Source organism: Terrapene carolina, unplaced genomic scaffold, assembly GCF_002925995.2.
Source record: "Terrapene carolina triunguis isolate 2854851 unplaced genomic scaffold, T_m_triunguis-2.0 Scaffold88, whole genome shotgun sequence".
NCBI classification, from domain to species: Eukaryota; Metazoa; Chordata; order Testudines; family Emydidae; genus Terrapene; species Terrapene triunguis.
Genome location: NW_020664439.1, coordinates 26676045 through 26703497, shown reverse-complemented (window position 1 = coordinate 26703497; position 27453 = coordinate 26676045). Strand labels below are relative to the sequence as shown.

The 27453-nt window shown below is 44.0% G+C and overlaps 1 protein-coding gene across 3 annotated transcripts in view; it reads left to right on the top strand.

The window, feature by feature from the left end:
- The window catches only part of PLCH1 (phospholipase C eta 1), a 147217-nt gene that overhangs the window by 106057 nt on the left and 13707 nt on the right, over positions 1-27453 (top strand). For all 3 annotated transcript variants that reach the window (XM_026649951.1, XM_026649950.1, XM_026649949.1), the window contains exons 11-18: positions 2654-2815; positions 16181-16252; positions 18919-19013; positions 19769-19866; positions 22896-23075; positions 23175-23282; positions 24110-24234; positions 24690-24774. In XM_026649951.1, the coding sequence (XP_026505736.1) occupies positions 2654-2815; positions 16181-16252; positions 18919-19013; positions 19769-19866; positions 22896-23075; positions 23175-23282; positions 24110-24234; positions 24690-24774 (925 nt within the window). The remainder of the gene's footprint in view (positions 1-2653; positions 2816-16180; positions 16253-18918; positions 19014-19768; positions 19867-22895; positions 23076-23174; positions 23283-24109; positions 24235-24689; positions 24775-27453) is intronic.

Sequence of the window (27453 nt, the reverse complement as noted above, 5' to 3'; positions counted from 1 at the left end):
TGTTCCTTACACACCCCAAACTCCCACTTAATATTGTTACCTATAGATTAAAATTTTTGAATTTGGATGCCTAAAGTCACGCACCTGAATCCATATGTAAGCACCAAAGTGGTCTGAATTTCACAGCTCTAAACCGTTCTTTTATTATTTCTTAGCCCTTTGTCTGTTTTCTCTTCTTTTTTTGTTGCCTTTAACCCCTTTACTTGCTCTCTTTTTAAAGATCTTACCCTGGTCTATTTTCTTTTATGCTTTAATTTTATTTTTAGCCATTTCCATATTTGTTGCTAACTAACATAAACCGTTGTGCAGTGCTGATGCACGCTATGCAACAGGCAGGGCCGGCTCTTGGCACCAACAAAACAAGCTGGTGCTTGAGGCGGCACATTTTTAGGGGCGGCATGGCCGGCGCCAGAATGCCCGCCCCTAAAAATGTGCCCCGGCCGCCCTAGCTCACCTCCGCTGCTGCTGCCGCTCGCAAGCCACGGCACGGGAAACAGCTGATTCGCGCGCCGCTACTCCCCCTCCCTCCCAGGCTTGAGAGCCTGGGAGGGAGGGGGAGACTCCGAGTGGCCGTGGCGCGGGCGCCGCTTCTCCCCCTCCCTCCCTCCCTTCCTCCTAGGCTTGAGAGCCTGGGGGGAGGAGGCAGGGCTGGGGATTTGGGGAAGGGGCGGAGTTGAGGCGGGGCCGGGGGTGAGGTAATTAAAAAATGGGAGGGGGGGAGAGGGGGGCGGCCAAAATTGTTTTTGCTTTGGGCGGCAAAAATCCTAGAGCCGGCCCTGGCAACAGGTGTCCAGCCCAGCAGCAGCCACACTTCACTAATTTAAAATTTTGAACAAGAAAGAAGATATTATACAGTATGGTACAAATAGAAGGGGACAAATTTAGATTTGGCATCAGCAGATGTAACTCCATTGATCTCAGGTTTGAATTTGGCCCAGTGAGCTTGCTTTTTTATTACACCCCCACTCACTCCCATATCGTTTTAATTTATACCGACTGTTTTAATTACACACACACACACAGTTTTCATTATAGACACACATCCCCATGTAGTTCTCAGTTATATTAAATATTTTGCAATAGCTTTTTAAACAGATTTTGTTTTGTTTTTCTTTATCATTTACATCTGCTGTTGGGAGTTAAACATTTCGCAGGCTGACTTGGGAATCACTTTGGAGATTTAGGTACTATAGATTCCCTTCTGAACTATCTTAGAGAAAGCAGATGTTCACGCCATTTCTTTTCTTTAATTCTATGCACAGGCACCACCTACATGTCAAGTAATCAGCAAAGTCTTCTCTAGGATTCATGTACATTGCATAAAGGGACTGGATTTTTCTCTCTCTCTTAAGACAGATAAATGCAGTGATACTTAACATTGAGAGAGAAGATGTGATTCATTTCATTTTTACAAAGCCTTAGGCTTTCCGATTACTTTGTGGTCAGAGTGTAGTGTGATGCTATTTGAGCCATATGGTCTACAAGACAATCTCATGTAGAAATACAATTTTGATTTGGATCCATGAAGCAAGAGGCAAAGACCGCTCGTTCAGTGACCCAAGAAGTTATATTCTCTCCGTATTCCTTGCAGCTTGGAACTTTTTCATATTTAGTAACAAAAAACTAAGCTACAGTGAAGGTTGCTAAATGCAATTTAGGTCCCCAGTCCTCAAAGCCTTTAGGCTGTGCTTAATTTTAAGCAGCTGTCTAAATATTTGCAGGATCGGGGTTGAAGCAAAGAGATGCCATTGAACACAACTATAAATATAACCCCAAGGTAAGGTTAGATAACCAATGGTGACCACAGCTTTAACTCCCCATTCATGCACCCACACCATCTAACAGAAACATGCTCAGTGACTGGCAGAGGCTATCCTAGCTTTCCCTGGGTACCCCCCTCCATCATATAGAATTATCTTAAAGGGGTGCCCTTAAATCCAACAGGAAAGCACAGGGCTTCCTTGTAGGTGGCCCTGTGTCTTCCACACAACTGGAGCATCTGCAGGATTTAGTAGTAGGCCCTCAGTTTCTTCCATAGGGGTGAAATCTCTCTCCCCCTCAGCAGAGGAACGAAGAGTGAATTCCACTCTATGTGAGGCCTTTATTATTTACATCAAAAGTTCTGCTAAATATTTTTTGTTCTGTGTTTGTACAGCATCTACCACAATCAAGCCCATAGGTGCTATCACAATACAAATGACTATTATTAATAATAAAAACGCCGTATCTGTGTTCCATCAAGAGTTATAATATTGCACTTAGTGTTTTACATTTTCCAAGGGCTGTGGCAACACATCAGCTGTATAGTCCTCACTACATCTCAGAGAGAGTAGGTAAGTGATACGATTGTTCCCATATGGGGAAACTGACACAGAGGTGCAAAATTCTGAGGTGATCTAAATGGTGACCTAAGTCAACGTAACTTACACATCAAAGGACTAAAGGGAAAACCATGGCAGGGAAAGCAGCCAATCGGAAGATGCAGACTAAAGCGGTTTTCATCATCCTACTTGTACTTGGAAAGGGTAGGAGGAAATGTTGAGAACATCAATAGTTTGCTTGGATGGAAGCATCCATACTGTTCCATTTGGGTTACTCAAATAGGATTGGCATGTCTGAATGTATTTTAACAGGATTTGTTTATTCATTTCAGAGTAATGGTACAACTGAGCACCAGATGGAATCTTTTATAAGAAAGAAACTTGAATCACTGATAAAAGAATCTCAAATCCGGGACAAAGAAGACCCTGACAGTTTCACCGTGAAAGCGCTGTTAAAGGCGACACATGAGGGCTTAAATGTAAACCTGAAACAGGTATGATCATTCTTGTTCCTTCCTCGTGCTATGACAAATGCAGTAATATTAGGCTAGTGCAATGTTCATTGCAGATTTGGCATGTAATGAAAGCTCATAGTAATATTTTATAAACAACCCTTTAAACGTTATTTTATCTAAAATAAGAGCTTGGAACAGTTATTTTAAAAATGTTAAGAGAGGATTCTGGACCTCTCATATGTGAAGGGTCTATGTTAATCTGTATTAGTAAAGACACTGCAGCAACTATAGCACTGGAAGGGATTTGCCAGCATGGACTCATACTTAGATAAAGTTCATTAGTCACTGAGACTGCACATGGGTCAAAAGGTCCATGCTAATGGGTCCCATCACATCATCAGGGCCTTTGGCATAAATTGTGTCCTGAATGGGGAAAGATAAGGGTAAGTGAAGCCTGGTGACAGAATGTGAGCAAAGCAGGAGCTTTAGATATGCTCTCACTAGTATGTGTCACACTGAGAGAAGATTCTCATCCCAATTACATGGGTATAAATCTGGAGTAACTCTGTTTAAATGAGTGGCATCATTCTGGATTACCATAGGCATAACTGGTCTAATCAGTTTTTTCTTCCAAACTTTGGGAATATAAGAGAGTGTGACCTCATAAATTAAATAAAACAGAAACAGTTACAAAATTAATGTCGTTTTACGGTTGTGTCTTTACTCTTTTTGCTTAGTGTAGCTTGAAACTTATTGTAAATGATGCTAACACTTCCCACTTCCATAGCTCCTTCAGTCTGAAGATCTCAGTGTACTTCACCCACAATAATTGATTAAACCTCAAGGTAAAGTAAGCAGCTAACCATTTTATAGATAGGTAAACTGAAAAACAGAGAGGTTAGGTGAGTTGCTAAAAGTGACAGAAAGTCAGTGGCGGAGCTGAGAAATAGATCCCTGGAGTCCTTACTTCCATTTCTATTTAGCCATGTTCCCTCCAGTACTGTAGGGCAGATTGTAAAAACCATTTCAAAGGGGTTAATTCTGAATCACTGAATTCAATGGGAGCAGAATCAAGAGAACTTGATTGTGTAAATGTTAAGCCATGTATTTCTGCATTGAATTTTAAACATTGTCTGAGCATTCAAGCATACATGATGGGGGGGCGACTCACCACTGCGGGGAATTAGCGCTGCACCCTCTGCTGGTGGTGTCTCGCCCACTGTCACCTCTGTTCCTGGACCCACGTCACTCCCAGGACCGCAGCATCCTCTTCATGACACTGCCCTCCGGCTGTGCTACACTCCGTGTTCCCCCCTTCCAGGGGAACTGCAGTCCACTGTCCAGCCACTTCCTTCAGTGGCAAGCACAGTCTACAGTTTAGCTACTTCCCCAGTGGTGAGGAGCAGGGGGAAGGACCCGGGCCCGCCCACTACTCTGGGTCCCGGCCCAGGGACCCTATAGATAGCAGCCACTTACTGCATCCCCTCCAACTCCTCTGTGGATCTCCCTGGGCCACTTCCCGGCAGCCCCAGCACACTCTTTGCCCTAACTTCAGGGCCTCAGCCTGCAGCACCAGCCTACAGCACTGCTATGTCCAGGGTGCTTGCCACTCTCAGCCTGCAAGGCAGCCAGTCTACCACCCTTCTCATGCTCTAGGGAATGACTGACCTCTGTCCTGCGGCTCTTCTTATATGGACCCTGATTGGCTGCTCCTTGTAGTCCTCTTCAATTGTCTGTCTCCTGCACAGCATCCCTAGGGTTCTCTCCAATTGGCTGCCTGTTGCGCAGCTTCTCTAGGGTTCTATTAAGGGGCAGACGCCCCATCACAGCATATTACAGTGGGTTAGTAACCAGTGGTACTTTCTTAGGGCCTGATCTTGTAAACACTTACTAATGGGCATAGCATTTACTGCTGTGAGTAGCCCATTGATTGCCCCCTAGATTCTGCTAGGTAATTTGAGCCTAGCACAGTCCCTCCCTCTCTGCAGCCCACTGTCTTTCCCCAGACCTCCGCTACCAGGAGGCTGGATAAGGAGCACCTGCCTAAAGCTGAGCATCATTCTGGCAGGTATATACTGCCCAGCCTGCTTACTTCTCTGAGAGGGAGGGAAGCTTTGATTGGAGGAGGGAGGGTAGCAGAATCCAGGGGGCAGAGCCTCATGAACTGAGGCCACAAGGAGAAGGAGCCCATTTCCAGATTGATAGTCTCTTTTGTTGAAAGTGAATTTACCGGTGAGACCAAAGCCCCACCTTGTCATGTCTTTGACTGCTAAAGACTTCTCCTCTGATCCCTCCCTCTTCTCACAAATTTGAACGTTGATCTTCCCACAAGCGGTCACCAAAAGTCATCAGTCTTTCTCATGGGATTAGTAGTTATGATCAGATTTCAACCACACACGTTCCCTTTTGAGCTAGAATCCTGTCATTTAGTACATTCTTTGGTACATACCGAATTGCTGATTGCAAGGGAAAATAACCATATCTGAAATTAGGAAGTCAAACACATAAGTCACCAAAAGGTCATCACTTTGATTATTTACAAAAATGATAGTAATTTCCTCCAGGAGGGAGTCATGTTGGGCATGAGGCTTTCACCTTGGAGAAATTAATGACATCTGAGCTTAGCAGTTACAATGAATATGAGCCAAGAAAATTGGTGAAGATGAGTGTTGTAGATATCACTGACTGTAGCCATGTCCAGACATTGGGTATGATGCTGTCAACTAGCAGTATCAAATTTGAGGGCTTGTGTATACTTACGGGTATATCGGCATTGCTGCAATCAATGCAGTGGTGTCAATTTAGTGAGTCTGGTGAAGACAAGCTAAGTCAATGGCAGAGTGCTTTCCCGTCAATGTCTGTACTCCACGTCCCCGAGAAGCGTAAGGTAAGTTGGCGGGAGAACATCTCCGTCAACACAGCGTGGTGTAGACACCACTGAAAGTTGACCTAAGTTACCTCGACTTCAGTTATGTAACTTACGTTACTGAAGTAGCGTAAGGTAGGTCGACTTCACTTCAGTTATGTAACTTACGAACTTAGGTCGACTTACAGCTTTAATGTAAACCAGTCCTGAGACTAGACTTTTGCTGATTCATTAATCTGATACAATTTAAGTGTCCACTAATGATACCCGTGTGTCTCTTACCATTCCTGTCTGAAGCCTTGCGGTGCTTGACTATGGGTTTGAGGAGTGATTTTTGGTCCTTTTGTCAGCTCAGAGCTCAGCAATGCAACAACAAGCTAAAATATCTGGTGGTTTAATTGATATCAGATGTTGACCTACATAGGAGAGAAACAATTGTAAACAAGAATTAAAGTTTTATGTTTTGGTAATTCAGTAACTCATTAGCTAGCTCTGTTATACTTAAGGGTTTGTCATTATAAAGCTAGTTTCTAATCATTTTCATCTGATTGTCGTACCTGCAAGGTATCTACTGAGAAGATTTTTCCATTTGCTTTTGTTTTATTACGCAAATCTCATTCCCCTTAATTGCAGCTATCCAAGTGTCACTCATTTCCCCATAGCATTACCATGTTTTTAAAAACAGAGCATGTTACATCGCAAGTTTATGCCTTGTCCTTGAGTTAATATCACATAATGGAAGAGGAGCATGGTGTAATGGTTAGATTACAGAACTAGGAGTCAGGAAATCTACATTCTGTTCCTAGATAGTTCACAAAACATAGGCCCTGATTTTGTGATCAGATATGAAAAATGGATCTCAAAACTGGTGTAGCTATCCTTAGGGAATAATACAGTGGTGGGGCGGGAAAGAGGCATTTCTTGGGAGGCATAGAGCCAGTGTGATGGCCCTGCACCACCTGCCACCTTGCAGGACACAGTGTAGGGGCATGCAGGAGGCAGAAAGGGACAGGGCAGGAAAGAGAGGGGGTGTGACTGGAGTCCACTGTACTTATGCACTACAATTTTGGCATGGTAGATGACCCATAGGGAGCTGTTCAAAGCCGTCATAAATTAGAGCAGCCTCTGAGGTGCTCCTAATTTAGGCCAAGGTCCAGGCATGCTCCAGCTCAGCACAGAAGCCCAGAGGTAAAGTGGTGGCAGGCAGCCAACCACCTTTGCTCTGCCGTTCCTAGGCTGCACCTCTCAAGGGGTGCAGATCAGACACAGGACCTTATGGTGTAATCTTAGTCAAATCACTGAAAGAGAAACCATCAACCTGAAGTCTAGTCACTTTTTTAAAAAATGAATTGAAAGCGGTTCAAGAAATTACATTTGCCTCTGAGTTCAGTTTTTGAGGTTTTATAACCAGAATTTCCTACATTTTGTTGTTTTTTTCTCTTCCCTGTGCTGTGTCAAAGGTCCTTTCAGAGATTAAATGTGTCAAGTGTGATTTTTTTAAAGTTCAATTGCCATGTCTATAAAATGAGTTTAATAACACCCTCCTATTTTACAAAGGATTTATGAGTCTTAATCCATTAATTTATGAGAACTTAATCCAAAATTCTTGCAGATCCTTAGCTGCAACTCGCTTCAGAAGTATGAGGGGTCGTTATTAATAACCCATGTTGAATCTGTATCTACTTCAAAAACTATGTGTAAATAGTCCTAGAACATGAAAAATAGGTGATGTCTTTTGACCTTTTCTTTTTGGCCTGGCACAACTTTCTGTAAACTTTTCCTTGAGTTACCATAATCTATTAATTTACCGGAAAGAAAGAACATACTGAATTGTGTGTCTAATTGCAGTCTGAGGCAGCTGGTCACTTGTGAAGGCTAACCACTGTAATGGAAAGTACTAGCTGTACCAGGTCTGTACAAACTCCAGAATTTGTATTTTTGGCATAGGAACCACAACATAACTATAAAAGTAGAAAGATTTCAACGAAAGTGGTCCTTACCTTCTAGTACCACTGATTCCTTGTGCTTTCCCTCTGTGGCTTTGTGCACTATCCTTTTATTTTTGGAGATACGAGTTCAAATCCTGTTCAGGCCACAAATGAAAACAATCACCAGGATCCCAAATGGACATTTGTTTGCATTAGAGAAGCACTTAACATTTGCTTGTCCTTGTTCAGGAAAGGCCCTGGACTGGAAAACAAGGCTACTAGTAGGAGTCAAAAAACAAAACAAAATGATTAGAAATGAGTCTTTATATGAATAACAAGAATATCCACAAGTACATTGGATAGTGTGAAAATAAGGGATATATAAACAATCATGCTTCAGGACATGGATAGTAGCAAAACAAGAGATATGTAAACAATCATGGAAACCACTAACTGCTGGGGTTAGAAAAGTATGTGCACAGTTTTCTGTCACGGGAGTTTTATACCTTCCTCTGAAATATCTGGTACTGGCCATTGCTGGAAACCATATACTGGACTAGATGGACCACAGACCTGTTCCACTGTGGCATTTCATACATTCCTATGTGTCGCACACCAGGACTGAAGTGCATTGGCCAAGCTATCTTGAGAGCCCTCTCCCATACTATTATCTGGTTCTAGCCAGTCCTACTAGTTCCTTAATTCTAAAAGTGCCAAATTCAAACAAAATAATGGAAAGAAAACTCATAAATAATGTGTGTATTTTCACAGATATCTCAGTTACTTGGCAATAAGTGCTTCTGCTAGGAAATGGAATCTACAACTAACAATGAGAAAAAGTATTGAGAAGATCAGTAGAAGCTCTAAGACTTTTGACACTAAGTCTACTACTGGTTTTGACTTCGCAGATTTGACACTGCCAACTGATATACTATTATCTAAATAACTCTGCTAAGAGTTTCTTCTACCTACACCTTGCAACTTACGCTAGAAATAAATGTATGAAAACGATGCATACAATTAGCAACCTTGCCTGGAGCCAAGAAAAATATCTAATGCCCCTAACATTTTGGTAATTAAAAATACATCCCAACCCATAGCTGCACATTGAATAACTGAAACTATTTGGATTCACATGGTGAAATGTTGGGGGAATATTTTTCAATATCTTTAGGTTTCTCTTCAGCTCTTCAGACAGATGAAGGGATGTGTTTTCCAACCACAAAACTGAATACTGCCAGTGATCATCAAATTGATGTTCCAGAGGATATTTCTATACAAGTGAAACTCAGGTGGCCTAACAATCTCGCATCTGTCCATTTTTTTCAGCTTTTAATGCATCCTTTACCTACACTTTCAAAGGCTGCAGGATTTTTTTTTTTTGGTCCATCTGGATTCCATTCCTTATGATTCCAATTCAACTCCTGAGTCATCTTGCTGATTCATCTCTTCCTTTTGCTAAAGGGACCCCACAACCCTGCTGTTACCTCATTAAAATATGTACCTATTGCTTGCAAATGGCCCCATTACTGGGATCTACAAAAAGCATTAGCCTCTAGATAATGTAACATATGTGTTGCCTACTCACCTGGGTAATAATTGTTTCAGAGGCTGCTTGAGAAACAAGATAGTCCACAAGCATGCTTAGCCTGAGTAAAATTAACTATGTAATGAATTGCCTAACCATTCAGAATCCTCAGAATGTACTGATAACCATGGAGTTGCTAATTCAAGAACATTCTTTGTGGTTTAAGAAATCTCAAAAAATCTAAAAATCTGTTAGGACAGATTTTAATCTCATTTAGAGAACCTATTTCTGCAGTGCTTTGCAGCTTGTGTCTTCATGTACACCGGTGCAAAGTACATGCACTGTGGCTGTAAAATTATACCTTATCAGAATTATGCACTCACTTACACTGGTGGTAAGATTTTACACCCACTCTTCACTCACTTTGCAGAAGTGTATATGGTGACAAAAGTTGCTGAGACAGAGAGAAAAAGTAAGCCCTGTTTCTGCATATTTGTAATTCATTGATTTAGTTTAGTGACTCCTGATTTACTTACATCTGAGAACAGAATTACTCTTGACTTGCGTGGTTTAACTGGGAACAGGAGTAGTTCAGTACTGTGCGGTACTGTCCATGGCAGATCAACTGATCTAGAAATGTATAAAATGAAAAACCAAGCTTTCTTCTTCGAGTGATTGCTCATGTGTATTCCACAATAGGTGTGCGTGCTCGCCACGTGCACCAGTGTCGGAAGTTTTTCCTCTAGCGGTACCCGTAGGGGAGTGCCCTAGCGACCCCTGGAGTGGCACCTCCATGGCGGTATAAGGGGCGCTGTGCGCACCCCCCACCCTCAGTTCCTTCTTGCTGCCAGTGAAGGTGCTTCGGAACTGCTCTGCTCCAGCTTTGCTGTAGCTTGTCCCCAGAACTCTTGTTAGTTCAGTGTATGTGACCTGTAGTTAGTACTCAATTAGTTTTAGTTTAGTTTAGCTAGTGTGTCTGGGATAGGGCATGCCCCGCCCCCCGGGTTTTAAGTCATGCAACACTTGTAGGCGCCCGATGTCAGTGAGTGATCCGCATGCGGACTGTCTACGCTGTTTGGGTGAAACTCATCTCAGTGATCGCTGTAAGATTTGCAAGTCGTTTAAGTCTCGAACCGAGAGAGACAGACATTAGGCTCTGGGCTATCCTCATAGAGTCGGCGTTGACCCTGACTCCGGTGTGCCGCTCCGAGTCGGCACCGGGCACTGCGATGTCTGTGTGCAGCAACCGCCTGGTGCCATCTACTAGTCAGCGCCGCTCCCCGTCCACGGGGCACGACAAGAAGGCTAAGAAGAGGCCTTCTCCGCTGCGACACCGCAGTAAATCTGGGGCAGAGACTAGACCCGTGTTGGGTATTCCTCGATCCCTATCGGCCTCCAGGCCTCCGACTCAAGTCGAGCGGAGTAGCCCGGCCCATTCGGAGCAGGCTTCCCTGGATGTCCGGATGCCCTCTACGCCGGAGGCGCTGCAGGCGGCCTGGGATGTCATGTCCATGCCGGTACCAGGAGCACCACCAATGTTGGCCCCATGCTTCAGAGGCGAGCCGCCGCTGGGATCTCCGCAGTCGCCCCAACTCAGTACTGGTCTCAGTCAAGAGAACATTCCCGACGCTGTTCGCCGCTCAGCAACCATTCCATGCGTGGTCCACGTGGGTCGGCATCGACTCCCACCAGATTGTCTGGCTGGGTTCCATCTGACTGAGACTCCAGGCACCGCTCCGCCCCAAGGAGCGGACACCGATGGGACCGAGGCAGATGATGCCGAAGATCCTTGTCTCAGAGGGGCTATCGTAGTTGGTCATGACACGAACATTGACGCTATTCCCATTCGTCGTCCCGCTCCAGGACCCTGCCACTGCACCGCTCCCGCAACCCCGGGTGTCGATTGCCAGCGAGTCGCTGTCGGAGCTGATCACCGAGCAGCTGTTACTGACGGTACCAGTCCTCCACGTCGAGGTCACGGTCTTGGGGTCAGCACCTCTCCCAGCACCATCTCTTCTCCCAGTCCAGGGACAGTGGCAGGTCGTATGTCAGCCCAGTCTCCCTTCGTAGCCGTCCATCGATGGGTCAGGCCAGCCAGGCTAAACAGCCTGCTCCCCCGGTGCCACAGCAGGTGCAGTGGCACTGGGCACCGTCGCAATGGTACCAGTGGGCACCGCCAGCCTCCTCACCCTCCCATGATGAGGCGATTACGGCTCCTCCTCCCTCCATCCGCAGGAGGACTCTAAGTCCCACCAAGAACTATTAAAAAGGGTGGCATCAAGCCTCAACCTCCAGGCAGAGAAGGTGGAGGAGCCCTTGGACTCTCCGCTTAACGTACTGTCCGTCTCGGTACCAAGCAGGTGGCCTTGCCTCTCCAAGAAGGGGTGGCGAAAATTTCTAATGCCCTGAGGCAAACCCCGGCCTCATTGGCCCCCATCTCTAAGAGAGCAGAACGCAAGTATTTTGTGCCCACCAAGGGGCATGAATACCTATACACCCACTCTGCCCCTCACTCCCTGGTGGTCGAGTTGGTCAACCACAGGGAGCAGCAGGGCCAACGAACCCCTACTCCGAAAAATAAAGATTCAAGGAGGATGGACTCATTTGGAAGGAAAATTTATTCATCCTCGAGCTTCCAGTTATGCATGGCGAACCATCAGGCTCTCCTGGGCTGGTATAAATTCAACCTCTGGGGCTCTTTGCCCAAGTTCGAGGACTCCCTCCAGGAGCGCAACAGTAAGGAATTCAAAGCGCTGGTGGAGGAGGGTACAGGCTGCCAGGGCAACCCTGCAGGCAGTGTTGGATGTGGTGGACACGGCCACATGGTCCATGGCCTCCGCGGTGTCCATGAGAAAGGCGTCATGGCACCTGCTCTCTGGGCTGTCCAGTGAGGCGCAGACCTCCTTGCAGGACCTCCCGTTTGACGGCAAAGCTCTGTTTGCGGAACAAACGGATATAAAACTGCATGGCCTGAAAGACTCCCGTACGACACTTCAGACTCTGGGCTTCTATGTTCCGGCTCCGGCTAAACCTAAGTTTAAGCCGCAGCAGGCTCCTGCCCAGGCTGCCCACTGTAAATATGAGCCCGCCTATAAAAAGTCACGGGACTATAAGAAATGCCCGCAGAGGCAGTCTCGGCCTGCCCCCCAGCCTGGGTCCTCCAAGGGCAAACAGGCAGGGAAACAGCAGTTTTTACAGGATGCCCAGGGGCGCCTGCCAGTTCTCATCAGGGATCCACCCACAATAAAACTTCCCTTCTCCAACCGGTTGTGTGCTTTCCTCCCGGAGTGGTCGCGGCTGCCCTCGGACCGATGGATCCTCAACACCACCTCCCGGGATTACACCCTCCAGTTTACCTCCACCCTGCCCAACCACCCTCCGCCCCCGTCCCTCCTGGGGGACCCCTCTCACGAGGCTCTGCTCGAGCAGGAGGTGGGGCAGCTCCTTGGCCTAGGAACGGTGGAAGTGGTGCCAGTGGAGTTCAAACACAAGGGGTACTACTCCCTCTATTTCCTTATCCCGAAGGCCAAAGGGGGGCTGAGGCCCATCCTGGACCTGCGAGGCCTGAACCAGTACACGGTGAAGCTCAAGTTCCGCATGATCTCCCTGGCCTCTATCATTCCTCCATGGATCCCAGGGACTGGTACGCTGCCCTCGATCTGCAGGACGCATACTTCCACATCCATATATTTGAGGGGCACAGACGCTTCCTCCGTTTCACGGTTGGGCAGGAGCATTACCAATTTATGGTGCTCCCATTTGGCCTGTCCACTGCCCCCAGGGTATTTACAAAGTGTACGTCGGTGGTGGCGGCCTACCTCAGGCGCCATGGGGTCAATATCTTCCCCTATCTGGACGACTGGCTGGTCAAGGGCAGCTCCCGGTCGCAGGGCAGCTCCTTCTGTCCACGTGCGCCACTTTGGGCCTGTTGGTAAACAACACCAAGTCCACGTTAGTCCCGGTACAATGCATAGAGTTTATCGGGGCGGTCCTGGACGCCACGTCGGCCAGAGCCTCGGGACAGATTCGAGACCCTGAAAGGGCTCATCGACACGGTCACAAGGTTTCCAGTGACAACAGCCAGAGCGTGCCTCCAGCTCTTGGGTCACATGTCAGCGTGCACATATGTGGTCTGCCACGCCAGACTCAGGATGACGCCCCTCCAGCTCTGATTGGCCTTGGCATTCTCCCAGGCCAGAGACAGGATGGACAAAGTCATCACTGTGCCCCAACCGGTGATTGCCTCCCTACAATGGTGGTCCTCCCCAGGGAACATGCTCCACGGGGTCCCGTTCAGAGGCAGGCCTCCATCGATGGAATTGGTGTCCAATGCATCGGACCTGGGGTAGGGAGCCCATGTGGGGGACGTTCAGACCCAAGGTCTGTGGTCTACGCAGGACCTGGCCCTCCACATAAACATCAAGGAGCTCAGGGTGGTGCGGCTGGTGTGCATGGCCTTCCGCTCGCACCTGGAGGGCCGTGTCGTCAGGGTTCTCATGGACAACACGGCCTCGATGTTTTACATCAACAGGCAAGGCAGGACCCGATCCTCTGCCAGGAAGCCCTCAGGCTGTGGGACTTCTGTATAGTCCACGTCATTTGCCTGCAGGCCTACTATCTGCCGGGCTGGGATGGGGTGCTATCTCCGATGCCTGACTCCTGTCCTGGTCGGGCCAGTTTCTCTATGCCTTCCCCTCATTCCCACTGATAGGCAAGGTCCTGGAAAAGATAAAGACGGACAGGGCCCGGGTCCTACTGATTGCCCCGACATGGCCTAGGCAGCATTGGTACGGGACCCTCATGGGCCTAGCGGTCGCCCCGTCATGGCCGTTGCCGTCCCGCCCAAACCTGCTCTCCCAGGACCAGGGCCGTCTCCTCCACCCCAACCTCGCGGCACTCCACCTCACAGCGTGGCTGCTCAATGGTTAAGCCGGGAGGAGTGGACATGCTCGGAAGGGGTTCAGCGCGTCCTCTTGGAAAGCAGGCGACCCTCCACGCACCGAGCCTACTTGGCAAAGTGGTCTCGGTTCCCCTGATGGGCGGATGAGCGGGGTGTTTCCCCCGTGGTTGCCCTGATCCAGCTCATTTTGGACTACCTCCTTCACCTTAGAGCCCAGGACCTGGCGCTCTCGTCCATCAAGGTGGACTTGGCAGCCATATCGGCCTTCCACCCGCTGGTGCAGGGCCACACAGTATTCTCCCATGCTATGACTGGCCAATTCCTTAAGGGATTAGATCATCTCTTCCCGTACGTCAGGCCCCCAGTCCCACAGTGGGACCTGAACCTGGTGCTGGCCCGCCACACGGGCCCCGTTTGAGCCGCTAGCTACGTGCTCCTAGTCGCACTTCTCGTGGAAGGTAGCCTTCCTGGTGGCGATCACGTCGGCTAAGCGGGTCTCGGAACTCAGGGCCCTGAACTCCAAGCCCCCGTACACGGTGTTCCATAAGGATACGGTCCAGCTCCGCCCACATCCTTCATTCCTCCCGAAGGTGGTCTCTGCCTACCACGTGGGTCAGGACATTTTCCTGCCGGTCCTCTGCCCCAAGCCCCATGCGTCTAGTGAGGAGTGCCACCTCCACACGCTGGATGTGCAACGGGCTCTGGCTTTCTACCTGGAGCGGACAAAACCGTTCAGAAAGTCCTTGCAGCTGTTCATCGCCTCGGCCGAACGCATAATTGTCGGCCGATCTCCACTCAGCGACTCTCCAACTGGATCACATCATATATCCGTACCTGTTATGACCTGCGGGAATCCCCCCGCCGTCAATTGTGAGGGCACATTCGACTAGGGCGCAGGCCTTGTTGGCTGCCTTTTTGGCCCATGTCCCCATCCAGGACATTTGTAGGGCTTCTACATGGTCTTCAATTCATACTTTCATCTCGCATTATGCGATCATCTCCCAAGCCAGGGAGGACGCCGGGTTCGGCAGGGCTGTGCTCTGTCCCGAGAATTTGTGAACTCCTACCCACCTCCAACAGATATAGCTTGGAATCACCTATTGTGGAATACACATGAGCAATCACTCGAAGAAGAAAAGACAGTTACCTGTTCCAGAACTGGTGTTCTTCGAGATGTGTTGCTCATGTCTATTCCACATTCCGCCCTCCTTCCCCTCAGTCGGAGTTGTCTGGCAAGAAGGAACTGAGGGTGGGGTGAGCGCGCAGCGCCCTTATACCACGACATGGAGGCGCCACTCCAGGGGTCACTAGGGGCTCTCCCCTACGGGTACTGCTAGGGGAAAAACTTGTGGCACCAGTGCATGTGGCGAGCACACACACACCTGTTGTGAAATAGACATGAGCAACATATCTCGAAGAACACCAGTTACGGAAAAGGTAACTGTCTTTTCTCTCCATTAACGACCTGCTACTGTTATAGATCATGCTGTGGCCTTCTGTACTCGGAGCATCTATTTGTATGGTTCTGAATCCACTAATTCTATGTGATTCTTCATCTATTCACAGCAAGCAATTGATGATGAAGTGATAGCAATAGTTAGGAAAATGGCATCAGGTGGAGGAAAGAGGCATATTTTTGTCTGTTAAAAGAACAGCAGAAAGAAAATTGGAATCTCTTCTATTTTAATCATTAAAATGGCCTCTATCACATTCAGTCTGTAAAATGAGGTTTCATCATCTAGCCTGAATAAAGATTATGTTGCTGATTTCCCATCATCAAAATGCACTTATGGGAAAGAATATCTCCCTCTGTTCTTGTTTTCTGGTCTTCAGTTAGGTTTAAAATGCTGTTGCGTTACTACTTGTATATTTTCCCTACCATCAGTGGTTGCAGTCATTAATAGTATAAAGAAGAAGAAAAATCCTGTATTACAGATGCAGATTTAAATTTACATCCAAAGCTAAGTATTTTGGGTTTAGACTTCAACAGCTTCACTTTCACTCTTATTCCCCCCGTGTAATTATTATATTATCTTAATCACAGTGTCACATACAAGAATGCATATTAGTGTGAAAAATACATCTTTTTAAAGATTTTAGCAAACTTAAAAAAATAACAAAAGAAAGACCCTTCCTGAGCTGGCTTGAAAAATATGTTCATTGTGTACTTTTCTTTGTACAGAACCGAGACACAAAAGAAAGTGGGAAGAAATCCCGTAGCCGCTCATTAATGGGCAATTTTGGGAAATACAAGGTAGGTGGAACTCATATCTGTTGTTTGTCTAAGAGTTAATAAATAGAGGTTACTCAATGCCCATGGCAGAACCAGGCCCTATACTTCCGTTTTGTAAAAGTGTAATTTTTCATGGCTTTTAATTGCATTTCAGATAATATCTGAATTTTTGTGGCGTTGCATGATCTGATTCTTTAATCTGTTATACCAGTTTTATGTCAGCATAACTCCATTTAATCATGCTGGTTTAATTCAAATGAAATCAGTGAAGTTACACTAGTGTGGAAGTGGTATAATGGAGAAGAGAATCAAGCCTCCTATTTGTAATTAAATCATAAAATTGCACTGGTTTAAAACTAGTAGGTTTTTGTTGTTGTTGTTGCTTTAGCTAAGTGCACATGTTCACAATCTTTGTCTTTCAGGGAACTAAAAGGTGAGTAATAAGAAATCCATTCAATACACAGGTGATTTCTACAAGTAACATACACGCTAATGCGTGTTACACATTGGAATCCCATGTACACAGATGAGATAATAAATGCTCTATACTGGGATCCCAGATAAAGAAGTCCGTTGCTAAAAAAACTGAAATTACTGGCTACACTGAGGAGTGGAAAACGTTTTAATAATTTAATCACTTCAACTAATTATTCTAATAGGATATAGGCAGTTGGATGCCCCATTTACTTCAGATCTTTCTTTGCTGAAATAAGTAAGGCAGAGTATTATTATTTTTAATGACTATTGCAGACAGACCAAGACAGACTTAGAATAACTTAACCCTTAGAACACTGTCATTTTTCATGCTGGCAGCCAAAAGGATGCTTAGGATGATATATAGTAGTAGTAGTAATCTTCACATGTACAGAGACTCTCAAAACTCTAAGCAGACATTAATGAATTCTCACAACAGAACAGTATGCTGGGTAACTTTAAGTGGATACCCTGTGAAAGAGGGTAAACCGAGGCACAAGGGGGTTGAGGCCAATATTTTTAAATATTAGTACCTAAAATTACTCACCTAAATCTAAATTTAGGCTCCTAAATAAATGGCCTAATTGGAAGCTGTGTGTGCATAGCCACTGTGAAATTCAGGATACTTATTCAAGTGTATTAAATGTAAATGCTTTGAAAATTTGGAACTTTGGAAATCGTGGTTAAGTAAAGTATCAGAGGGGTAGCCGTGTTAGTCTGGATCTGTAAAAAGCAACAGAATCCTATGGCACCTTTAAGACTAACAGATGTATTGGAGCATAAGCTTTCGTGGGTGAATACCCACTTCGTCAGACGCATAAGTAACTATATCAGGTTCACTCACTGAGTCATTGACAGAGCTGTAAGTGGAATTCAGGAGTCCAGACTCCCAGCCCCCTAGATTTAAGACTAAAGAGCATACATAATCTCCAAAAGGGTTGATTATTCTATTTTAGCACTGAGGACAGCGGGATCAACTCAGTTATGGTCTTTATTAGTATACCATATTAAATGAAATAAAATCTGTGACGTTCAGATGGAATGTAGTAGGATTAATCTGCGAGAGAAAGGAAAAGGAATTCTCACTTACACAGTAGCCACCTCTTAATACTGAGAGGGGAAATTAAAGAGCTCTTTGAACTGCAGTCATAATGTCACTGAATATGTAAGAATGTTGAAATCAAAGGTTGGAGAGTACACTATAGAAAAGATATTTTCAGTAAACTGGCTACTTGTTGGTATCACAAAAGCTATAGTTGGCAATCATTACTGCTATTTAAAAGAGATGCTTATGAAAAGAGAATTCTTTTGAAATGTTAGCCTTTTTATTGTAGGTAGAAATTTTATTGTGTATTGTATGGAATTAGAATCTTTTGATCCTTTCATATACTGTATGGCTCATAAAACAGAAACAAACTTTAAGATGTTTGGAAATTTTGCTTAGAGACTGTTTGTTCAATTCTTTGGGAATGCATTTGTTAATCTTCTCTTATAAATGGCACAGAAGTCATAGCTGGAAGCAATTCATTTTGTATTTGTGTTACTATCTATTAAAGATCTTTTGCTGTTATTAAATATACTATGGTACATGAGAAATCCAATATGACCAATACTAGTTTAGTGGAAACAGCAGTCATGATTTTGGTTTTATTACAGGCCAAATATTGGCTCTCATTTTTATCTCCCACCTATAATCTATCCTCTCATTAGCCTTTGCAAAAGCATATATGCAGGTTATTTGTACCAAAAGTATAGTGCAAGTGAAGGAGGAGTGTAACGTGATAGAGGGTCCAAGGGTGAGGTGGGATTCACGTGGATGATGTCTATAAACCCTGTCCCAGATTGCTGCACTGCTGTTTAATCCACAGAGCGCCTGTGGGGTCTTAAGACCATGGATTTTGTGAGCATAAAAATCAGGGCACAAGAACTGACCCCACAGATCCCATCTTGGCCATCTTTTATCCTGTATTTGCAGAGTTGCCAGCAAGAATGTAGCCCCATGTTCTCTAATACATTACACCGAGACAGTAAGACAATGGCCATTGCCTATTTTGAATCAAAACCAGATCTGTTATTTTTTTAATCATAGAAATGAGATATATAAATACCAGTCAGGTCACCTTCTGCACCTTTGGGGCATCTTAAACTCCATTTAATGTCAGTAAAGTGTTGTGGATTTGCATGGCAGATGGATTCATTGATTTCCCCAACAGAAAGCTGTCAAATCAAGGTCCAAATCTCATAGCACATCTGATGATGAAGAAAGTCAACAAAATTCTTCTGGAAAGGAAACTGGGCAGTTGTACAGGTCAGAAATCCCCACAATTTTTGACGTCATTGAAAAAGAGAGACATTTTGCCATTAAATGTCCATATTGTGCTTTATGCCATCTCAGTGACCTAAGTCAGTTCTCAATAGCAAATCTGTTGTGTCGCTTGCATTGTTGAAATGTATTTGCATAAAATCCCAACACTGAGTTACATGGCGTTTCAGTGAAATACAAATAATAATTACTCTTAAATTGAATAGAAATGGTGCAGCAATACTTTGCTAGTGAAAAAAAGCCAGAATCAATTTTACATGAAAATAGACTGAATAAAAGCACATCACAACCTCTCCAAGTTCATTACAGCTGAGAATGGAATAAATGCATTTTCAAGTATGCATTTATTGCATTTAAAATATCCCTTTTGCTGATGTTTTTTCTAAAGCTGGTTGCCCATCTTGTTTTTCTTAGTATAACAGGATATCTAGAATGTGTATGTGTGTGTGTGAGAGAAAGACACAGAGAGAGAGAGAGAGAGAGAGAGGTTTGGAATGAACCATAATCTTAGAGATTGCCCCAAATCCTGTTTAGTAAGCCTGTTGCTTTTCCTTTATTTCTTGCTATTTAAACGTGTCTTTCAGTTAGGAAACAGCTATAGTTAATATATAGTATAAATGGATATAACGGTGCTCAGTTGTGAATTAATTTTTTGAAAAGGACAGAATTACAGAGGAGAGATTTAAATAATTTGTAAGTATTAAAAATAAAAATCATTAATATATAATGTTACTCAACAGGTTGGGCCGCCGGAGAAAAACCATGAAGCTGTGCCGTGCTCTTTCTGATTTAGTGGTGTACACAAACTCTGTGGCAGCCCAAGATATAGTAGATGATGGTGAGACTGTGGATGTAAATTTTACTTATATAAGTGTTGTTATTTCACTTGACTATATTTGGATGGGACACATGCCTGTGGTCTTAAGTTTCCTCTATTTTCAGAGAACTTTTAAAAGTTGACTAGGTAGCTCATCAGTTCTTATCACCTATCTTTATCCATGGAGAAAGATAGTATAAGACAGTGGTGTGCAACCTGCGGTCCATCAGGGTAATCTGCTGGCGGGCCGCAAGACAGTTTGTTTATATTGACCGTCCACAGGCATGGCCGCCCACAGCTCCCGGTGGCCTTGGTTCACCGTTTCTGGCCAATGGGAGCTGCGGTAAGCGGCGGCCAGCACGTCCTTGTGCCCCGCGCCACTTCCTGTGGCTCCCATTGGCCAGGAACGGCAAACTGTGGCCACTGAGAGCTGCGGGCGGCCATGCCTGCGGACGATCAATGTAAACAAACTGCCTTGCGGCCCGCCAGCAGATTACCCTGATGGGCTGCATGCGGCCCGCGGGCCACAGGTTGCCCACCACTGGTATAACACCTTCCTTTTCTTCCCCAGGGAAATGTGCCCTCCCATGTTTCTTCAGTTTCCTTGTGAGTTTCATAATTTAGTAATGCTCCCTCTGTGTGATTCTGGGAATGCAGACCCTTCCAGGAGAAGCTTGTATGGTTTCACTGTATTATGAGATTTATCTTAGCTTTTATCATAACAGTATGCTACTATTATTTAATATTAATATTATGCAGTGCCCAGAGGCCCTAGTTGGGATCAGGACTTCATTATGCTAGGTGCTGTATAGAGGTACACATGGTCTCTGCCCCAAAGAGCTTACTGTTGTTTTACTAGACAAGGTAAAATGGAAATTGACAGGGCTAATATGGAATTTGAAGAGCAGATAGCCAAAGATGTAAAAACAAACAAGAAATTCTATGTGTATGTCAGCTTGTATGGGAATATATGGGCTTTCGGACTACCAGTGAGTAAATGGAGTAATTAAGGGGGATAAAGGCATTGCAGAGAAACTCAGGCCAAGAAATCTAAAAGTGACTAGTCGTTTTGGGTGAATTTTGGGTCTGATATTCAGATGCTGAATGCTCAGTATTTCCTGAAAATCAGGCCCCTTTAGAGTTTCTCATGTTGGGCATCTCCACCTAGAATACTGTGCTTAGTCCTGGTCATTGTAGCTCAGAAAAAAGACAGAAATGCTCAGAGGAAAGATTTCTGCATTAAAAAAAGATTGAAAAGACTGGGTCTCTTTAGAGAGAAGATGAAGCGGAGGAATGATTGATATACAGGTGGGAGACTGGGTGCTACAATTTACCCTTTCACATAGAACAAGGACTTGAGTACATTTGGTGAAACTGAAAGACAATAGATGTAAAACTGATTAAAGAAAATACTTCTTCACACATTGCCTAATAAACTAGAGGAACTCATTGCCGCAAGATGTCATTGAGGCCAAGAGTTTAGTAGCATTTTTACTAGGATTAGATGTTCATAAGGGTAATAAGAACAATAGGCTAAACATTTTTATGGGGAACTAAACCTTCATGATTCAGGGCACAAGACAACAACTAACTAATAGGGCTTGGAAGAAACTTGTCCTGTGACTAGATTATTCCACAATTGCTACTACAGGCTTTTGGCACCTTCTTCTGACGTATCTGGTACTGGCCGCTGTCAGAGGTCTAGCTGTGGATCACAGGTCTAGTCTTACAGATCAGCTCCTCAGTTCCTAAGTGCTGAAAGTGAACACTTGTTCTTTTAAAAGAATATAAATGCTTTTCTATTAGCTGCAAACATTTCTTAATTTCTGTAGCCATTTGTACTGCCTTTTTCAACTCTCCCAGAATAGTAATATAAGCAAAGACTAATTATGCCACTGAGCAGCTTTAAATATCTGAAAGTGACAGATACTGCTCAGGGGCTCTGTTTAATTAGAGTATCTCTCTCTATATGGAAGATAGAAGAAAAAACAAATTCAAGTGCAAGAGTTATTTCTGCTTAAAAAAATACTGTGCAGAGAATTATGAACCTACATTTAAAAGCACTTCAGCCATAGAGACAAGCTATATAAGAGTGCAGGACAATGCCTACTGACTTAGGGAAAGGTGAGAATCAGGGTAATGTTTTAGGCCCCAAATGAGAACCCAAGCTTTCATGCAAATATTTCCTCTAGTGGAATGAATTTAGGAGACTGTGGATTGCATAGGAGTTCTCCTCCCATGGATCTGGGGGATCCACAGGGAAGGGTATCCCTAGATCCATAGAGGAAGGGGGTGACTTTCTGTGGGGCTGAGCTGATTACTCTCTCCCCCTCTCTACAAGGCTTCAGCAAGATTTTAGCCATGCTGTCATTGTCTGAATCCCCTGTAGCTTCTCAGCAACCGTTCCGGCTGGGGCTTTCCAGGATATGATGCATTTTCAATTAGCGTTGACTCCTGCCTGGTTTTCCACATAAGCCTGGAAAGCAGGAGGCTGAGCAAGGGACAGTCCTGCAAATGGAGGTTGGTGCCTTGGTCCATTCCGTCCCATTCCAGCCCTTGCCCAAATCCCTATAGAGGAAAGACCTAGTGGCACACACTTGCAGGTGAGGTAGGGCAAGGTTACAGAAAGAGCACAACAGCAAGGCAGTGCTATTCTGAGATCTATGTGATCTATCCTTCCAGGGTAGTGTGGAAGAGGATTGTCAAAGCCCAAGGGGATTTGCAGACTGTCAGGAGGTAGCTGAAAGATCTCATGGGTATATGGAGGTAGGATGAGGGAGAACCTAATCATAGGTAAGGAAAGAGTTTGTTCATTATACAACAGCTTTATTGAACTCAACACAGCTTAGGAATATTGCCTAATGGGAATTAGCGGCTATATTTTATATCTTTTCCACTTGATCTCCAGCTGTAAGAGTAAAGCAAGCATATGATATGATAATCTGTGAATCTAGACTAACTCCACTGATGTCAGTCCAACTAACCTGTGAATATAGCAATTTGTCTCACAGTTGTTGTTCTTGTTTTTTTTTTTAACTATAAACACATAGGGACTATGGGAAATGTGTTGTCATTCAGTGAAACAAGGGCCCACCAGGTAGTGCAGCAGAAGTCTGAGCAGTTTATACTTTACAACCAGAAACAGCTCACCAGAATCTATCCATCTGCATATCGGATTGACTCCAGCAATTTCAACCCCTTACCGTACTGGAATGCTGGTTGCCAGCTGGGTAGGTGTTTTATGTATGTAATGTTTTCACATGAGTTTTATGTTAAATGCAAGTTACAGTTACACTTATCAATGATTCCTAAATCTCTTAATTCAACAGTGGCATTAAACTACCAGTCTGATGGGCGCATGATGCAGGTTAATCAAGCAAAGTTCAGGATGAATGGCAACTGTGGGTATGTCCTCAAACCGCAGCAGATGTGCAAAGGTAATGTCATACTACACATTTATTATTATTATAGCAGTTATTTTAGAAAATGACTTGTGCAGTCAGTTTTCCATTATTTTGCATGTAGAGCTAAATATCTAGAATAAAACAAGGAATTAAAACAAGAACTTGCGTGGGAGCTTTTTGACACACATAAAATAATTAGCTTGGTTTGCATCTGACTTTTTAAACGATTAAATGAAAGGCACATTTGCAGTGTTTGCTATCAACCTTAAAAAAATGACTGCCAGCTTTCTGAATATATAAATACTATAATATGATCTCTCAGAGTTAATCTAGGTAAGTTATTAGCACCCAGTCTTGTGATATTCTGGGTCCCTCCTACAAAGTGTAGACCAGCCTGAGCAACTTGGGAGGTGAAGTTGCTTAACACCCCATAGCAGTCAGCTTTTGCGGCCTGATCTGTCACTGAAATCAATGGGCATCCTAGTATTTCTGGAACAGGAGTCAGTGATCCTTATGCTCATACAGTGAGCACATTTCTATTTGTTTAGGGTTTTGGTTTTGCCACCATCATTTTAAAATCACATTATTTCTTTGAGCCAGTTTAACACTGGAACTGGTAGGATCATTCTAGTAAAATGGGCCTGGGCCTATGTAGTTAGAGGTCCTTGAATGAGCCCTCTGCATCAGGGCGAATGTCATTTGTAGAAATTAAGTTATAGACAGGAGGCCCAGTCAAGCATGTGATTATATGATGTTATTTATTCTATGCATTCGGGAGGATAGCAGTTCTGTTTTTTTCTCCTGTATAGGATTTCTAATATTAAGGGTTTTATTTTTTCTCATTCTCTGCAAACCTCTAGGTACATTCAACCCTTATTCCGGTGATCCACTTCCTGCCAACCCTAAAAAGCAGCTTATTCTCAAAGTCATCAGTGGACAGCAACTACCTAAGCCTCCAGATTCAGTATTAGGAGACAGAGGGGAGGTAAAGTAGTTTGAGTGATACTAAATACTTTTTTTCACTATAACTGTCATAGAATGCCTGGGAGTGACGTGGCAGCATTTGTCCTAAAGAGAGTTTTTCTCCTAAATTAAAATATGCCAGTAATTTTCAGATGTTCAGGATTTGCACATTAGATCTGGATTTTTCCCACAATTCCTGTATTCTGTATATTCTGCTGGTTAGTATTTTTTCAGCTGTTAGCACTGATCTGAAAGTTTACTCCACCTGGCCACATGTCCCACTGTCACAGAACAGCAATGATGAAACCTACATCATTCTGTAGTCTACTGTGGCATTTCCCATAATCACACTACTGGGAAAAATCACACTTAGCAGTGGCTTTAGCATTCAAATGTGCATTTATGTGAGAGTTTAATAGAAAATTATCTTTTATATATAATGACGAGTTGCTTTTAAATTGTTGTTTTTTAAAATAGATAATAGATCCTTTTGTCGAGGTGGAAATTATTGGGTTACCTGTAGATTGCTGTAAAGACCAGACCAGAGTGGTTGATGACAATGGTAAGATAATGTACCCTACTTCCTCTTTTCTATAGTAAATTGAATAATTATGAATGACTAGAATAATTTACCAGAGACGCAAACAGTGATGAACATAGTATTTTCTGGTCACACTTTATATTAAAAGAATATTTATCAATACACCTCTACCCCGATATAACGCTGTCCTCGGGAGCCAAAAAACCTTACTTATAGGTGAAACCGCGTTATATCGAACTTGCTTTGATCCACCGGAGTGCGCAGCCCTGCCCCCCTGGAGCGCTGCTTTACCACATTATATCCAAATTCATGTTATATCAGGTCACGTTATATCGGGGTAGAGGTGTAGCTTATAAACAGTTAATGAACAATTGGTTAAAATAAGGGTATATAACTATCTATAAAACCTTTACTGATGTATTTAGAACCATCAATAAAACATATTCCTCATGTCTATAATATGCTTCGATTAATATGATTCTATTAATCATTTATTAGCCTTTTATAAGTTATTTATAAATGTATCCTTAATATGAAGTACAACCATATTTTCAAATAATAAAAAAGATATTGCTAGATCAATGCAGAGGAAAGCTGTGGAATGCTGGGGTGTCAGCTGCTGACCTACTAATCCTTCAGGGATTGCATGGACGTTTTTCTCATTTGGTTTAAGCCCCACCTAAACAAGATTTTTAATCATTTTGAGAAATTGTGTTTAACATCAGTTCCAGCAAAATCAGTTTCAGTTGGCCATTGCTGATATGGTTTGGAAAAAAGAGTGTTAGAAACTGTGTTTAGCCCAAATTTCTTAAAAGGGTAAAATATGTCCATGCTTAGACATGCTAATATGGTTTGGTCAACCAATGCAAATGGGGTCATACTATGCTGTAATCTAGGCTCCTACATAATGCAGTTATTCAGGCATGGTTTGCCATGTCCATATTGGCCAGCCAAACCAAGTTAGGAACTGGTTAGACTCAGAATTTTCCACACTCCAATAACAATTGTGTTATGGGACCCACTCCTCTGATAATTAGAAACCTTTGTTTAATTTCAAGCCTAAACTTGTTGAAGGCCAGTTTATATCCATTTGTCCAACATTGGCCCTTAAGTTAAATAATTCCTCCCCCTCCCTGGTGTTTGCCCCTCTGATGTATTCATAGAGAGCAATCAGATCTTCCCATAGACTTCCTTTTATTAGGCTAAACAAGGCAAGCTCCACAAGTCTCCTCTTGTCAGGCAGGTTCTCCATTCCTAAATAAATTAATGGAGATATCCTATCTCCTAGAACTGGAAGGGACCTCGAAAAGTCATTGAGTCCAGCCCCCTGCCTTCACTAGCAGGACCAAGTACTGGTTTTGCCCCAGATCCCTAAGTGGCCCCCTCAAGGATTGAACTCGCAACCCTGGGTTTAGCAGACCAATGCTCAAACCACTGAGCTATCCCTCTCCCTGTTCCTCTTGTCCTAGTAGCCTTTCTCTGCATGTGTTCCAGGTTTAATTAATCTTTCTTAAATATGGGAGATCAAAACTGCATGTAGTACTCCAGATGAGGTCTCACCAGGGCCTTGTACAATGGTAATAACACTTCCCTGTCTCTACTGGAAATACTTTGCCTGATGCATCCTAGGATTGCATTTGCCTTTTGCATGGCCACATCACACTGGCGGTTCATAGTCATCCTGTGGTTGACCAGGTCTTTCTCATCCTCTGTCACTTCCAACCAATAAATCCCAAGGTTGTAGCAAAAATTCTTGTTGCTAGTCCCTACGTGCATGACATTACACATTTTACCATTCAATTTCATCCCATTTCTATAACTCCAGTTTTCAAGATTGTCCAAATGTCCTTGTGTGATATTCTGGTCCTTCTCCATGTTGTTATGTCCCTGATGAGTTTGAGAATTACCTTCTAGTGATTGACAAGGGTGAAATTTCCTTGCTGATTTTTATCTGGGTCTGCAGTTTTTGATAGTACACCTCTACCCCGATATAACGCTGTCCTCGGGAGCCAAAAAATCTTACCGCGTTATAGGTGAAACCGCTTTATATCGAACTTGCTTTGATCCGCCGGAGCGCGCAGCCCCGCCCCCCCAGAACGCTGCTTTTACCCCACCAAAGCTATATAAAGGCAACAGGGCATACAAGAGAGTCAGGCCCTGAATGTTTTAGTCTTTTGGGGTCTATTTTTCTCTGCTACATCTATGTGTAATTCTCTCTCCAATGGTTATTGAATTATACTCTTAGGGACAGATTCTGCCATCCTTGCCCCATGTTAAGTAATACTATAGTAATACCTTGTTATGCTGGTAGTCCCATTGAACACCAACACTGGTGAAGGTATCCATAGTGATTACAATGGGACAGTTTGCAGGGTAAGTTAAACTCAAACTGTGAAAGGGGTGGCAGGATCTGGTCCTTAATTAGGCAGTTAACATAGTTCTGACGTATTCAAGCCACAGTCCCTATAGAACAGTGGTTCCCAAACTTTAACAGCCCGCGAACCCCTTTCACTAAATTGTGAAATCTTGTGAACCCCCTCATAAAAATGAATATTTTCAGGGATTTAAGTTTAAATTTCCTCAGTGTGATGGATGCCCCAATTGCTGGGCCCCGGAATCTATGAACCTCTGAAAAATATTTTTAATTGAAACTTTTTTTTAACGAACATAAAAAAACCAGAAACCAAAAATGTTTCTGTA